Source organism: Phalacrocorax carbo, chromosome 15, assembly GCF_963921805.1.
Source record: "Phalacrocorax carbo chromosome 15, bPhaCar2.1, whole genome shotgun sequence".
Classification (NCBI taxonomy): Eukaryota; Metazoa; Chordata; class Aves; order Suliformes; family Phalacrocoracidae; genus Phalacrocorax; species Phalacrocorax carbo.
The window spans coordinates 10,717,556-10,733,668 of record NC_087527.1 but is presented as its reverse complement, the minus strand read 5'-3'; the positions used below and the strand labels follow the sequence as shown (position 1 = coordinate 10,733,668).

General features: G+C 54.0%; 1 protein-coding gene across 14 annotated transcripts in view; it reads left to right on the top strand.

Annotated features, from left to right (window-relative positions):
- Nucleotides 1-3,976, top strand: part of NCOR2 (nuclear receptor corepressor 2) — a 257,110-nt gene extending 253,134 nt beyond the window's left edge. For all 14 annotated transcript variants that reach the window (XM_064466324.1, XM_064466335.1, XM_064466326.1 and 11 more), the window contains 2 exons: nucleotides 1,294-1,473; nucleotides 1,583-3,976. In XM_064466324.1, the coding sequence (XP_064322394.1) occupies nucleotides 1,294-1,473; nucleotides 1,583-1,758 (356 nt within the window). In that variant the 3' untranslated portion in view covers nucleotides 1,759-3,976. The remainder of the gene's footprint in view (nucleotides 1-1,293; nucleotides 1,474-1,582) is intronic.
- The last annotated feature ends 12,137 nt before the right edge of the window (nucleotides 3,977-16,113 follow it).

Here is a 16,113-nt window from a genome sequence, read left to right as displayed (position 1 = left end):
GGGCAGGATCGCTGCTCCCAAAACAGGGGAAGCAGCAGAGAAGGGCTGGTGCTAGAGGACAAGGGGCTGGGTGGCCTTTCCCTCCCCACCCCGAGCTCGGGGCTGGCTCCAGCCTGGGACAGAGGGTTGGATGGGATCTGGGGGTGCCTGGAGCAAGAAGGAGAGCTTAAGGGGGCTAAAGGTGATAGAGGTGGGGTAACGACTTCAGAGAGCAGGGCTGGGGGCGAGCTGCCCGGTGGGCTCCGGCAGAGCTTGCAAAGCCAGCTGGATAATGCAGTGGGGTCTGCCTGGCTTCAGGGGAGGCCTGAGCTCGGGAGGGTTGTTCTGCAGATCCCCAGTTAAGGAAGTTAAGGGGACCAGGGGTGGATGGGGGAGAGCATTTGTCTCCCGTGTGCCTGCAAAGGGCAGATTGCCTCTTGCAAGTGCCCTGCGCAGAGCGCGGCAGCCGGTGCCAGGGGTCACCCTTAGCAGTCCGGTGCGGAGCCCCCAAAGCTGAGGAGCAGGGTCCTGGGGGCACACACGCGCCTTCCTCCAGGGCAGCTTGGACCAGTCGTTCTTCAGCTTGTTGCAGAAAAGCTTTTCTGGCTCCTGCATGACATCAGCAGCTTCTTCCAGCCACGCTTCCCCACGCCCGGCGGAGGCTGCCCGGGCAGGCAGGGTGGGATGCAGAGCCCGTCCGTCCTTCCCCCTTTGCGAGCTCCCCTCCCTGGCTTAGCCAGGCTAACCTACCCGGCAGAGGCCATTTTGGCTTTAAACCTTTTCAAAACTGGCTAATCACCACCAGAGATGTTGCTGTAAATTAAAGACCGTTCTAGCCATGTAGGCCATGGGAACAGGGAATGTGCTCGGGGCTCCAGCACCCACATAGTTCCCGGAGGGTCCCTGCCAGCCCGCTGCACACGGAGCTCCCGTCCCTTGACCTGTGTTTGTGGGCTGAGCCGCGAGCCAGCTCAGGAGCGGTTCCCGCAGAGAAACAGCATGACCAAAGCTCAGCGGCTGCTCCCGCCCCACATCCGGACAGTTGGTAGCATCAACCCACAAAGCGGAGGGCACCACAGGGCGGGACAGAAACCTCCGTGAGCCACCACGGCCGCCCGCCTGCCCCGCAGCCGAGAGCTGCCCCATCACCCTTCCCCGCTGTGGTGCCATCGGCCCCCGGGATGAGCTTTTCTCCTGCCACGAGCCATTTTTGCAAGCTCTTAAAAGGGAAGCACTGGGTACCTGCACCCCCTCCCCGACCCCCCGAACCCCATCACAACGAGCCGGGTGACAAGCGGGTGCTTCTCTTTGCAGGAGGAGGGGGGAAGCCAAAGATCGCTGCTAGACCCAACAGCCGCAAGGCCAAGTCCCCTGCGCCAGGTCTGTCCTCGGGTGAGCGGCCGCCCTCTGTCTCCTCGGTGCACTCGGAGGGGGACTGCAACCGGAGGACGCCCCTCACCAACCGTGTCTGGGAGGACAGGCCGTCGTCCGCAGGTAGGGCTTGGGGGGGACGTGTCCCCGAAGCAGCTGTACCACCCTCTCGGGGGCTGCAGCGGGGCAGCCACCCCCACGGCGTTCACTCTGCTTCCTCTTCCCGGCACAGGTTCGACGCCGTTCCCCTACAACCCGCTCACCATGCGGCTGCCCAGCGGGGTGGTGACGACAGCCCCCGCCGCCCCCCTGCCGCAGGGGGCCCCCGGCAGCCAGCACCACGCCTGGGACGAGGAGCCCAAGCCCCTGCTCTGCTCCCAGTATGAAACCCTTTCGGACAGTGAATGAAGTGAGCCAGGGGCAGGGAGACGGCGACCAAACCCAGGGCGCGGGGAGTGAGCGGGACGCCCAGGGCGAGCACCCACCGCCCCGGCCCCGCTGGCTCTCACGAGCGAAGACGCAGGAGCAGAGCTGTTTTATTTTAAACTTTTCCTTTTCTTTTCCTTCCCCTCCCAACCAGCCGATTTGAGGGGATGGATTTTTTTTATTTTATTTTTTTGTTTTGTTTTGTTGTTTTTTTTTCTTTCTCAACACCTGGAAATTCCTGCATCCTCTTCAGTCTGAAAAAAAAAAAAAAAAAGAAAAGAAAAAAGCCTTAATGAGACAAAACCCAAGGAACCCGTCTTCGATCTTGGCAGCCTTGCCGGGCGGTGACCCCCGCGCTCAAGGGGGACTGCGAGCGGCCGCGCGCCCGAAGCGCCCACGTCCCGGGGCCGCGCGTGCTCGGACGCTCTGCCGGCGCGCTCCCGCGGAGTCGAGTGGGGGCCGTGGGATGCTGCCGCGCATCCCGGCCGTGGGGCTGTGCTGCAGAAATGCAAAGCCTTGAGCGGGTTAAAGGAAAAAAAAAAAAAAAGTTTAAGCAGTGAAATAGGACGGAACGCCCCGGTTTGGTTCCCCCGCAGCTGATCTGAGGGCTGGCAGCTCGTCGCACCCACGTCACACGACGTATCGGCCCCGGAGGAGTCTCCACGTGCTTCAGATGTGGCTGGGATGAGCGGGCAGGGGGGGGAGTGAAGAGCTATTTCTTAAAAAAAACAAAAAAAAAAAAAAAAAAAAAACCACAAACAAAACAAAAAATCCTGGTCCCTTTGGTGGAAGCGATCCCGGGCTTAAATCGGAGCAGGCAGGGATGACCCTGGGCTGGCTCGCACGCTGCCCACGGAGGGGCTCGGTGGCTTTAAGTGCATTGTTTTCTGAATGGTGAGAAAAGGCAATTGTAAATTGTATTGGTCTACAGGGTATATTTTTGATACCTTCAGTGAATTATGTCAATATTTTACGCAAGGAAGGACTTAAACAAAACACAGTGTTACATGCTGTAAAAGAGGTTCTGTTCTTACATGCAGGCTTTGATGCGTTTGTCCATTGTATGGAAGAGTTTAAAAAAAAAAAAAAGGAGGTAACAATGATCCATCAAAGTTATCCGTAAGTCAGAGAATGTATGAACTCAGTTTAAAGGAAAAAAAAAAAATCTGCCGTGGTTGCAGGGCCCCCCGTTACACACACCTTTGCTGAGTCAGCAGAAATCATTTGCTGGTTGTGGACGTGGATCCTCCGGAGCCCTCCGAGCTGGCTGGGTGCAGGGGCAGAGCGGGCAGGAGGCTGGCGTGGCAGGGAGTTCACAGGAAACTTAAAAAAAAAAAAAAAAAAAAAAAGAAAAAAAAAAAAAAGGAAAAAAAAGTTTTTATTGTATTTTTGTGATACACACGAATGCTCTACTTTACATTATTTTTTTCATTCCATGATGTTGGCTCATATCTGCAGTTACATGGTTAAAGAACAAAATATTAGACCTTTTTTTCATTCACTTCTGCTTTATTGCTCTGGGGGAAAAAAGAAAAAAAAAAACCACAAAATGGCAAAAAAAGCCCACAGAAATATGTATTAAATGCTTTGCATTCTATACGCTAGAGGAGCCCAGAGCATGGCACAGACTTTCTGCCTCTGCGGCTGCCGGGTGGCCGCCAGCCCCCGCGGCCTCCCGCAGCCCCCGCGGCCGGCGCGTGGGGCCGGCGCCGGCACCTCCCCGACGGATCTTTCTTTTCCCCCTGCAACGTTCCCAGGTTGATTCTGATTTCAAAGCAAGAGAATGACGGTGGTGTTGTTTGTTTGGGGTTTGGTTTTTTTTTTTTTTTCTGTTGGGTTTTTTTGGTTTTTTTACAATGTACAGGTTTTTAATGTTCATCGATGTTTGTGTCTTTTCTGTTGTGCTTTTTTTTTTTTTTTTTAAAGAAAAAAAAATCCGAGACAATGCACAAGCAATGTGGAAGTCTTTCCGTTCCCAGGTTATTGCTGCTGGTGTCTCCGTGGCTCTGAGATGTAAAAACTAACAGAGCTGATGTCTGGGCATAATGCTATTAAAGTGTTGCAGATTTTGCTGGGAAAAAAAAAAAAAAAAAAAATCCAAATCCGACCCATCTTCAAAGCCGCCTCCTTAACCTTTTCGGTTAGGAATAAAAAAAAAAACAACCCACAGCAAAGAATAAAGTTCCCACTTGGCACAGTAGCAATACTGTGTGCTGCTTTGGTGTCTTCAGAGGTCCAGGCAGGTGCCTGTTGGTGGTGGGAGGCGGCTGCGGGGCCCGCAGCCCCGCTGACCGCCATCGCAGGCCCCGCCGCCAGCGGCTCTTGCCGCACAGGGACGCCGATGTGGGGAGAGGCGTGGGGAGAGGCGCGAGGGGAGCGCCCGAGCGGAGCTGCTGCCCTTGGGGCGGCCGCACCCCGCCTGGCCTGTTGCCACGGGTCGCTCCCTGCGGGGCCACCGGCAGCGCGGCGGGGAGGGAGGTGCCGGGGCAGCCTTTGGGCTCCTCACCTGCGGGCTGCGCGCGGCCGGGTGTCGGGGCGTCGGGAAGGGCCACGGACTCCAGCCAGGAGCTGCAGAGCCGCCTTCTCGCCGCCCCAGCGGAGCGGGGTTGGGTTCTCCTCCCCGTTAAACCTGGGCAGCGTTCGCCAGCACCTGAAGCCACGGGCCGGAGGGTGAAGAGTGTGTCCCACCCTGCGGTGCTAACCCTGTAGCCACGTTTCTCTTCTCGCTTCCACCGTGTCTTTCGTGTGTCCAGGGCAGGGGGTCGGAGCTGGCGGGGCTGACCAGGAGCCCCGGAGCACAGCTGAAGCCTGGGGCTGTGCTGTGAGGGTGTCAAAGGAGTTTTCAGAAGTTTGTGAGGTTGTTTTGGTCCTTCCGGGGTTTGTGGCTCGGAGCCTGGTGGATGGATGGTTGGGCAGATGTTATCCACCATCCTCTGGGCAGGGCAGTGTTTGCTGGAGGTGCTGGGGAGATGCCAGTGACCCCCAGCCGCTGCGGCAGCCTCACACCCCTGCTCAGTGGGATCCTTGGGGATCGTTTCTGGAGCAGGGAGCAGGACATGCTGCTGATGTTCCCAGCTCTGTGCAAAAGCTCGGGCCCCGGCCGTGCCAGGTGTCCCCCTCACGCCAGGGCAGCCTGCCCTGGGCTGGGGGCTGTGGGAGGGGAGCAGCTCGGGGTTGCGTGAGACCGGCCGTGGCAGGAACGTGCATGGGTTTTTCTCCGGCAGGATCCTATGCTTGGGGAATCCCTCTTGCAGAGAGCTCAGCCCCACAGCTTTCCACAGCACAACTCGGTTTTGGCGCTTTCTGTTTTGCTGCATCTCCATCGTCTGGTCTCCCCACGCATGCCCTCCCGCAGCCCCTCCCGCAGCCGCCTGTCCCCCAGCGCGTCCCCGCAGCAGCAGGGACAGGGCACGGGGGGGACACGGGGCAGTGGCAGCTCCTGTCAGGGAGCTCTGCACCATCCTGCCAGAGCAGGGAGCATCCTCCTGCTGCAGATTAATTTGGGTCAAATTGATGAGTTGGCAGCACGCTGGGTGGGAGGCTCGCAGCCACTCGGTGGGGCTACTGTGGGATGCCCCCCCCCCCCCCCATTTCCCTGCTCGCATGCGGGCTGGGGGAACATGGTGCTGGGAGGAGTAGCTGCTACTCCCGCAGGTCAGGATGCTCGCCCTGTAATGCCCCACTCTGGCCCGCACACTCCCCCCTGCCCACCCGCCAACCGAGGACTGAGGCATCCCCAAGCACCCCAAAACCTCGCCGCAGGTTCCAACCGGCACCTCCTTGTGCTGCCGGCTGTGGTTGTGCGATCCAGGAGAAAGTCACGTTAAACTGTTAAACCAAGTTTAAAGTTAACGTTTGCCAACTTTGTAACTTGTACAAACAAGCAAACAACTTATTGGACAATCTATCGCTTGAACTGTACTGGGGGAAATATCTATCTTTTGTACAACCAAACTGTGCATAGCTGTTTTGAAGTGAGTTGTATGATAGCCGGGGCTGTACAGAGAAACCAACAGGTGTAAATATTTCCGCAGCTTGCTCTAGAGGGGTGGGTTTCTTCTACTAAAGGTGGAGGGGTTTGTTCACTGCTATTTTGCTCGGCGTGCCCACCAGCAAGCGGTGTGGGTAGCAGTGTCCGAACACTGCCTTACTGGTTAAATAATAAAAAAGAAAAGAAACCAACCCAAAACAACAAAAAAAAAGCTTATTTGGCAGCAAAATGTAGTGCTCTCCTGCCTGTTCGTGTGCGTGAGCCCAGGCAGGCTGAGCTGCTCGTGGGGCAGCCAAATCGGGAGTGGGATGGACCATGGTGAGGGGGTGCGAGGTGGGTTGGGGTCCCTGTGCTGGCAGGGCACTGATGGGGGTGCCTGTGGTAAAAAGGGCTGGGGGTGGGGGGAAGGGCCAGTGGCAGCAGTGCCCCAAGGTGTGCAGCTCGCTCGCCCCGAGGCTGGCCGATACGGCCCCCGGCATCGCTGCCGGGCTGCCCTAGGGGGAGGGGTCTGCATGCCCACTGGCTGCACCGTGACCCTCCCGTGGCACCGCTGGTGATGGGGACCCGGCTGCTGGAAGGACCTTGGCAAGGGATGAGTTTGCTGGTTGAAGCACGCCAGGACATCCCACCCTAAAGCTGAGGGGATCGGTGCTCTGGCCAGGTTGCAGCCCCTGCCTCCTTACCTCAGTTTCCCCATCTGCAGGGGGGCTCGCACTCCTGTGCTGCTTTTAACCAACTGATGGCCACGAGCTGCTTAAGCACGATGTTATTGCTGAGCCGGGAGTAGCCTCCTTTGTACGGACCTGTGAAGGCCTCACGGCACCTGGGGCAGCATCCCCAACCCCAAACAGGGCCATGCAACACCCCATCTGCCCCCTCCACCTCCCCTTTGGGATGCACATGCCTCGCCATTAATGCATCCCATCAGCATGAAGTGTCCTGCACAGCAGCTCTTGGAAGAGTGATTTCTCCTCTCCATCTATTTTTTTATTATTATTTTATTTTTATTTATACATTTTAATATGCTTTTCTATTTTTCAAAATTTTTATTTTTATTATCATCATCATTATTATTTTCTATTAACGTGGTCAAGCTCCCCTTTGCCGTCAGCTCCCCAGAAATCAAACCCTCCCTGTTCTTTCCTGGCAGCACTAACACCACCCAGCCAAATCCCACCACCAAGGCTGCTTCCCACATCCCCGCACCCAGACTGCTTTTGTTGGCTTCTCATAGTGGAAACACAAAAACCCTTTGAATCCTCCCAAAACGGCTCTTTGGGTGCTTTGTCTGGGCCTGGGGAGCAGCAAGGGGGGCCAGGGTACCCCAGACCCCCCTCCCTGCTCCCTGGGCCCCAGGGACTGCAGTCACAAGGGAAGCTGGTGGCACCCAAGGGTGCTGTGGGACCACGCACCCTTTAGCTAAATGCCCCCAAACAAACGCTGCCAGCGTTGAGCAGGGGTGATGCTGGAGGACGCTTTGGCGTCATTGCTCTTTGACCAGCAGCCAAGGAAAACGTTATTCAACTGCGATTGAATTTAAAAATTGAATTTAAATTGACTTTTTAAAAAATAATTTTTAAAAATAGATGTTCTGGTAATGGATAATCCTTCACCGGCCCTGTAGGAAATTATTGGGGAGGCTAATAAGCCACTACCTAATTAACAATTGAAACAGAAGCCCTGGTATGTATTTACGGGGCTACATTGCCTTACGTCTGACATCCATCCCGTGGGGTGCAGTTGACTGAGGTTGGGGCCAGGAGCCATTGGTCCCCAAGTCCCCCTCCTGCGTCTGCACCTGTGGGGCCGGTGCTGAGGGGCTTGGGACCTCTTACTGCTGCCATGGGATGTGCATGTGGTGGTGTTTTGCAGTGCAAGTGGTGAATGAGGGGACGGCAAGCCGAGAGACACGGCTCTGCCTGAGAAGAAATTGGATGACTCTGTGGAAGTTAAGCCATTGAAATTGGGCTATTAGTTGGTTTTGCACCTGGGGGCCTTCTGCTGCCTTTCCTGCGGCTCAGAAATGGATTTTACACAAAAGAGGTTTTCCTGAGAGCAGTAAGGAGCATTTCTGCCAGGGCATACCTGTACCTCCTGCCATCTCAGCGTTTCAGGTAGTCACCCCAGTCTGAGCTGCTGCAAGTCCTGGAGGAAGGCTCCACGCTGCTGCATGACTGGTTTGTCTGTCCAGGAGAGGTCTAAAACAGGCACCTGTATCTGCTGGTGAAGGATCACCCTGGGTCCTTTGTGTCACCCAGATGCCATCTGCAATCCTTCCAGGTACGTACCCGCCGCAACCAAACCTCCTCCGGTCTCCGCGTGCTCCTCCAGCGACCAGCTCCCATGGCAATGCGCTAGGTAGATGTCTGCTGGCCTTCAAAGATCAGTGTAAAGATCTCTGAGACCAGAGATTTTGTTGAGATTCTTCTTGGAAAGGCTTTTGCCACTTTGAAGGCAATTAGAATAAGTTAATAAATAGTACAAACAGAAGCCAAGCTGTTCAGCTTCTCGCATCAGGGTTTAAATGCTGACAAGGGCTGACAGCAATAGCCCTGGTTAATAATTCACACTGATGCTGAAGGAACAGAAGGTGGGAAAACTCTAAATTCAAGGCCAACACTTATGATTTAATGATGGAAAACTTTAGGTTGACTTGAAAAGCTCTTGCATAAGGAGATTCAAATGAAACGGGACAAAAGCAGATGGCTTCGAAAGCCAGCAATAAAAAGAAATGTCCCAAGTCCAGACACATGTAATTTGACTGGGTGGCAGACAGGGGTTTTTGAAGGGGAGAGGGAAGACAAAAGATGGTTCCTGATGCCTTTGCCCTGGACAAAGGCCATGAGGAGGCACAGGAGTGTTCTGACCTTCTGGTGATGAACTGGTGTTTAGTTAGGATTATGAGGAATTTGGGGTGGGGAGAGACAGAATTAAAGCAAGAGGAAGATTTCTTTTATCTAGGCCGAGCTGAGTTAGAAGAACAAGGAGGAAAAGGCACGAGACCAAGGTTGTCCTTGCTGCATGAGCCAGGACACCGTGCATTGGGTTTCAGCAGCCTCCCCGCAGGCTGCGCGTGTCCGGCAGCTGACGGGGAGGGGAGAGGGACGTAGCTGTGGTGCCCAGCGATGAGCAGGGTAAGATTAAAAAAAAAAAAAGGCTACAAAACCCATGTGCTGGTGGCACCCAGCCCTGTGCCCTCCCCAGAAAGGCAGCTTGCGCTCCCTGCACGCCAGCCCCCAGCGGAGCAGGGGCTCTTCAGCTGAGCAGCTGAATGGGTCCGACATGCCTTTGGCCAGCAAAGCCAGTAACTGTTCCTGGGCTCCTTGCAGCAGGAAGCATTTTATACTCTCCTGACAATTGCAATCCAAATAGTCATTCATCAGTTCTCATGATTTGCCATGAAATTATATATGCTCTCTGATAATGATGCAGAGGGCTAAAGAGCTGATCTTGGCAGGAGATGAGACGTTGTAGGCTGGCGAGTAACTTGGAAGGAAAATAGAGCGGCTTTTGATGGGATGCCTGGATCTTATCAGTGTTGGGACACTGGAGGGCACTGGGGAGGGGCGGGGGTGTTTTGGCTGGCTGAGCTCTACCTGGGTTGTGTGCCTGTCTGGGAAGTGTTGGGTTCATAAGAAACTTGGGGACAAGTGTCACTGTGTGTGGGTTGGTTGGTAACAGCTAAATTAATTGTCAGGTTTATTTATCCTCTCATTTTTGGCCTCCTGTAATTACTAAAATGAGTATTTGTCAGGACTCCAGGCAGTCGAGTGGTAATAAATCACTCGCCACTGACAGGAGGTTGGAGCAGTTGTGTCTGAGCGAGCCGAGATTGGTGTCGGCTTTAGTGAAGTGCAAGTGCTGTCAGAGGAGCTGGTGGGCTGGTGCACAAACGAAAAAAAAAAAAAAAAAAAACAGAAAAAAAGAACCAAAACAGCTTTGCAGAAATAGTCCTGAAATAAAAGCCCTGGAGATGCAGATCTCCAGCCTGGGGCTGCGGTTGTCTCAGCCTCTGTGAGGAGGAATCGCCGAACAGGGCTGCAGGGGAACTTGGGGCAGGGGAAGCCTCGGCAGCCCCCAGTGTGTGGGATGCTGCCGGACCCTGCGGGGCTGCGGGTCCCTCCCCGTGGTGACACCAGAGTGTCCAAAATCCCTGCTGTGGAATGCACAGCAAGGAGGGCATCTGCCTGCACGCCCTGGGCTGAAAACCTGCAGAAGCTGGGTTGAAAGACAAAATCCTTGTGCTGCGAGCACGCCGCTTTCCAGGTCTTGCTTTGCAGAGCAGTGCTTTAGTGCAGGTCAGGCCTCATGGGGCCCTGCCCTCCCAGCCTTGCTGGTGTCACGGGCTCACTCCTGCCACCGCAGCAGCGATGCGCTGCCGGGGCGCGCGGGAGGGTGTCCGGATCCCACCCGAGGAGGGGCCATCTCTCAGCTGTAGACAGAGCGACCCCAGTCTAACCACCAACAGGTATTTCCTCTCATTGGCCCTTGTAAATGGAGAACAGGGAGAAACAACTGCCCGGAGATCCATTCTGCCACCTGCCTCGCAGAGAGGAGAGCATTGGTCACACATCATTCTGAGTCTGTATTTTTGAAGAGGCCAGTGTGTTTCCCTTCTTTGGGAATAATCCGCATGTCTTTTGCTGTAAATGCACGTAACCTGACGAAGCTCAGGGTGTTAAGAATGGTGGTAAACTCCACCTGGAGAGCGCTCTGCTTCCAAGTCTGATGCTGTTTTAAACTCTGCAGGGTACTGTCACCTAGAAAAAGCAGCAGTTGTCAGTGAAGACTGATCTTGGTCCAGAAACTTTTGCTCCCCCCATCTTCTTTTCATATGTATTAGTCATTTGCAATCTCTTTGATGATACATGGTCAGCTTGGAGAAAAACTCTGCTGCAGTATTTGCCGAGGCAATTCCAGGGGATAGGAAACACCGATCGCACCAGCTGCAAGGTCTGGCCATGCGAACAACGGTGTATTTCGAGCTGTCATTACTAATTGCTGTGGCAGCCCCTTGTGCTCCCGAGCAGAGGCTGAGGCAACCCATGGAGGAAGCAGAAGCCCTGGGAGGGTTGCCCTGAGGTCTCACCCACGGGTGTGCAGCCCCAGCCGAGCCAGCCAAAATCAATTGCTCTGCACGTTGCAGGTCAGTATTTGCAGAAAACGCCATGCCTGCAAGAGACGGGCATCTCTGTGGGCTGCTGGGGGCTTCCCTCCTCTGGCCTCTGCACAGGGGTAAGAGAAGGCTTCATCAAGAGCAACAAGCAGAGCAACACCATCCAAAAGGTTGCTCCTGAAGACACGACATCCTCATTCAACCCATTCCTCAAACTCTGCTCAGAGCAGCTGTCAGTGGGTGCAGCATGATGGGCCCTCAGTCAGCTCTGGTGAGACACAGACTCTGATGAGTTTTGCGCTCCACTGACCTGGGTGTTTGTTTGCAAAAGGCTGGAGCATAGATATGCAATCCTGATCTGGCTCTGCCCAAGATCCAGGAATATTTTCTGCTGCTGTTTTGTCCTGAGCCCTTTCCAGAAAGCGAAGCAGCTGCCAGAGGTCAGATGCGAGAAGCCTGCTCGGTACGTGCCTGAAGATGGGTGCCAGGTCTGGGTCTGCATTCCAGTTGGACTGAAGCAGAGCTTTTCCCCACAGGGATGCTAATCCTGGGCCCTGGCTTTGAGCCACCTCCATTTTTCATGGTTTTGGAACCAAAAAGGGGCGCCATTCTGCTCAAGGGAAGAACAAATCCTTATACCCCCATCTCTACACCCCAATGAGAAGTCGCAACCGGTTCAAGCATTGCTGGCTCCTTAGGAGTGAAACCCATCTAACTTCACCCCACTGGACACACTCTTAAGCTACCAGGGTAAATTCAGTCCCTGTGGGCTGCTGGAGCATCCTGCTCCCCTTCAGACCAGCACCAAACCCTGAGCTGAAGCTGCCTCCTCCATCCACTGGTGGAGGAGAAACCAAGAAGCAGAGGTTGGAAACCAAATAGTAGAGGTTGCTCTTGGGTCTCCTTGTGGGGGAGGGCAGCTTTTTTATTAGGTCCAGATGTTGCTTTCTGCCCTGGGCCATGCTGGGAAGTAAAGCAAAGTGTGTTAATGTTGGCTGGAAGAGCCTTGTTGGAAACAGGCTCAAAAGAAGCAGGGGTTCTCCTGCGCCCCCATTTCCTGGGGACCTGGGGGAAGTGGGCCAGCATGGGCGGCACAGGCACGGGCGAGGAGTCGCCCTGCTGCTGAGCAGTCCCCTTCCTTTTGCTCCCCAGAAATCTCCCAACAGTGAGTATGGCTTTACCGAGCCCGCTGCTTCTCCAGGGCTCTTGGGTCCCTGCTGACCCCCATTGGTGGCCACTCTCCCCGTGCTGATGGCACCTGCAGGGAGAGTCGTCCCCATCACCAAGCTAATGGGACCAATTTCCCGTTGGGTTTCATACTGAGACGTGGAGATGGAGGACTCTGTGTGAGGGGCAAGGCTGTTCTCCAGATGTTCTTTTTCACCATTAGACAGTGTTTAAAAATATATGAGATTTTTTTTTCCTCCCCCTTTCTGACTGTATATAGAGGAGAGACCTTTGGAGGGGTGAGTGACAGGGGAGGGGCTGGGTGGGGGAGGATGGCAGGACCTTCCTTCAAATCAGCTGCTTCTCTGCAAATGAAGCTTTTCCAGAAAGTGCTGAGCTGGGCGCTTTGCAGCCAGCTCTGCTGGGCTGCAGCACGGTGTCACGCGGCCGGCTAACGGCGCTGGGCTCCAACGGGTCCCCGTGATCCGGTGCCAAGCCTGGAGGGCTTTGAAACACGTGGCTTATTAACACTTCAGCCATGGCTGGGGCTCACATGGGGGCGGGCGCTGCCAAAACGTTTACAAGTTGCGGAGGACTCGGAAAGGGCCCAAGCTGCAAAGTTCAAGGGCAGACCCAGAGGCAGAGCAGCGCCGTGCTTAGCAAAGTACCCCAAGCCTCATGTGCTGCTCTGCTGTTCCCTGCTCCACTCCGCCTTCACTCCACTTTGATAACAGGCTCAGGCTAGAGCTGTAAGGATGCTCAACTCCTCTCCCGGAGCCTAGTCAGGGATCTGTGTGGCTCTGGGTGCTAGCTCCTCTGGTTCGATCTATATTACAGGGTACAGCCTGTGCTCAATCAGCCACAGATGCTCCAAGAGGCCCGAGCTGCTGCCAGCCCATAATGCCTCACTGGACCTGAAGCTAAAAGCCCAGCTCTGCACCGCCAAGGCCATCGTACTTGGCCACAACAGGTCAGTAGGTCCATGACACGATGTGCGGCACCACCTAGCCAGCCACAGGCGCTGGGGATGCCTGCGCTTAGACCCATCCCCTGCGTCGGGCAGCCGAGCCGGGCTCTTCAGCAGCTAAAATGAATGTCCTGGAAGTGCAGGCACTAAGGAAAAAAAAAAAAAAAAGCCCTGTCGGAAGCACAGCAAAAACCCATCTGTGAGTGGAAGAGGTCAAAGACGAATACAAAGACTCTTATTTCCTGAGGCATTTGTCAGCAAGACAAATGTGTGGTGTTTCTTTTTTTTTTTAATTTGCTGTGTTTTTCCTAGCTGGCCTCCCATGCAAATGCCAAACGGACTTTCACTAGCGTAAAGCAGAGTGTTGGCTTGTGTCCTTTGTAATCCATCGCTTGAGGACTCAGATGAGGAATCGGTTGGATCACTGTTTATTATCAGTAAGTGGGGCATACTTAAAGGAAATGGGCAGATTTCAACACTACATCTATAACTAGTTTATTGCTGGTGTGTTTCCCTCTTAACCCTTATTATTTACGTTGAAAACGATAAATGAGGGATTGATGGTTCTAACTGGTTTATGAATAATCAGGTTATTGCACTGTAAAGCCCCAGGGGAAGGTAATGTTTCTACAATCCTCCATCAAACAGAATGCAGTTTGCACTCGTGTGTGTGTTGCTCATTCCTCCACTGCTTTGCACTTGGCGTGGCTTTGCACCCTCCCTCTGCAAGTGTGCACATCCCCGCGCACTCCCACAGCACATCCCAGTGCCGATGCAGGTTTCCCGGTCCGTGCAGCCCCTTGGCATCGTCACCCACAGCCATGCACGGGGGGTGTGGGGCAGTCTGCGCTCCAGCGCGTGAGGTGACAGGTGTTTCAGTGGCCCGTGATGGGAGGCTGCATAGCCGGGGGGCAAGCCAGGTGCTCTGGGGAGGTGCACCGAGGGCCTGACCGCAGCAGTCAGCCTGGAAGGAGCCCTGATCCCATTTATGTTTCAAGGAGCTGCAAATAGCCGCTCGTCTCAGGATTTGCTTGTGAGACAGGAAGAGCCCCAGGGAGATGAGTTGAATGTTTATGTACATAGAAATGTCTAATCACCGGGTTCAGAGCAGGCTCAGGAAGGGAATCTGGAGGTGGTTAGCTGGAGAGGAAGATATTTTTGTGCTAGAAATGTGCTGTCCGCCTGTTTGCAGGGTAGGAAGGATACGATGAGAATCAAAGGCTTGGCAGGCTGAGCATTTTCATCCTTATAGATGTGAGCTCGCCGTCTGTCTTGGACTCCGAGGCGTGGAACTGTTTAGATCCAATATCATTATTAGAAGCAGAAAATAGAGTTCATAAAACTTCCTCCTTACGCCCCCAAAAAGCAATTCCAGGACTCTCTATCCCACTTGTGAACAAGCCATTCCTGCATTCATTTCCCTGCTGTGGCTGGGCACATTGCCGGGGAAGGGGACTCGGAGCTTCGGCAGAAGCTGTGCAGCCCTGGGGCAGGTCCTTGCTCCTCTCCTGTGTAACCAGACCAGGGATGTGGAAACAGGCAGGAGAGCTGGGGATGGTTAGCGCTGGGGCAAACCCACGTGGCCAAGCCACTTTCCTTCTGGGCCACAGGGTAACTGCAGCGTCTGGTAACCACAGAGGTGGGAATCGCTCCCCCCAGCAGTGGGCTGAAAATCAGCACTAGGTACACTTCGTACCATGGCTGGGCAGGCACTGCAGAGGGCAGTTGGGAGTGCCAGCCAGGGAAGCCACCATACCACCACCAGACCAAGCATCCAGAGGCCCATGGAGCCACCCTGGGGTCTCAACTGATGAAGCTAAGGTGGCCTCTGAGGCACTGAACCTGCATCACGGTACAAGAGGAGGTCACAGAGCTGCATTGACAGCATCTCAGGTGGGTTCAGTCATCCTAGGATGGCTGCTCTGCAAGTTAGTTGTGGAGCCACAAGGTCAGCTGCTCTGGGGACAGAGGGACCTCGAGGCATATCTGCTGTGACAGACTCTTACCTCACATCTGCTCCCCACAGAGATGGCCTAAGTGACAGTTCAGCATCCTGTGCCAGAGGAGACGTAGTTCATGCAGGTAGCCATGACATGCAGCAGTCCGGGCATCCTGCTGGTGGTTCCTTCACATGGGCAGAGATTTGTGACATTTTTGAGGACAATACAACTTCCCTGCTGCTTGGCATTGCCTAGATCTTCCAAAGACACTTCTGCAGGTCCAGGCTGTGACAGTGCCATCTGATGAGCATAAGGAGCAGAGACCAAGCCCAAAGTCTTGCATGTAGTAGTTTCAAGCTGGTGGCTTGGCAGCAGGAGGAAGTTTTTGCTGTTCCAGTATCAGGTATGGGTCTTCTCTGGCAAATCCCTCCATTGTTTGTTGACTGTACATAGCCGTGGAATGAAATTTGATAAAGGCATGTATTGGTCCCTTACAGCTGTGCTTTGTTGAGTGGAATGGGGATCCCAGCATGTGGGTTTTTATTATTATTTAATTTGTAGCTGCCCATTATCAGCAACTTCTTTTAGGTGAGGTTTTTGGCATATTACACTCAACATTCTTGCTGTCTGTAAAACCAGCCTAAACCTTTCCTTCTGTTCATAAAGGCGTCTAGTCTAAATTCAAAGTCCATCCATTATAACTTCAGCACCTTGTAATCCCTCAGAGATATGTGCAATTACTCTCTGAAATATCCCAGGAGCAAAACTAATACCAAGCATCATCTGCTTAAATTTACAACATCCAAATGGCACAGTAAAAGGCACTAGCTTAGGGGTTAGCTCATCTGAGTGCACTTGCCAAAACACATATCCTGCATCTAATACTGCTTTTGCTGCTGAGGATTTAGCTGCCACCTCAGGAATCTTCATTGGACGGCATTCATGTTTTATGGTTTTATTTAAATAACAGGAGTGGATGCACATGTCCTTCATCTGGCGTTTGGGTTTCAACCCTTGAACTCACCCAGTTCGTACATGCCCTGCCTTCTCCATGTTGTTGCATTTCCTCAGCTGCCTGAGCACGAGCGTGTGTCCCATCCTTCATCCTAGAAGCAGTTCAGCCGTGATTTGTGTCAGAAAGCTTGGGATGAGGACG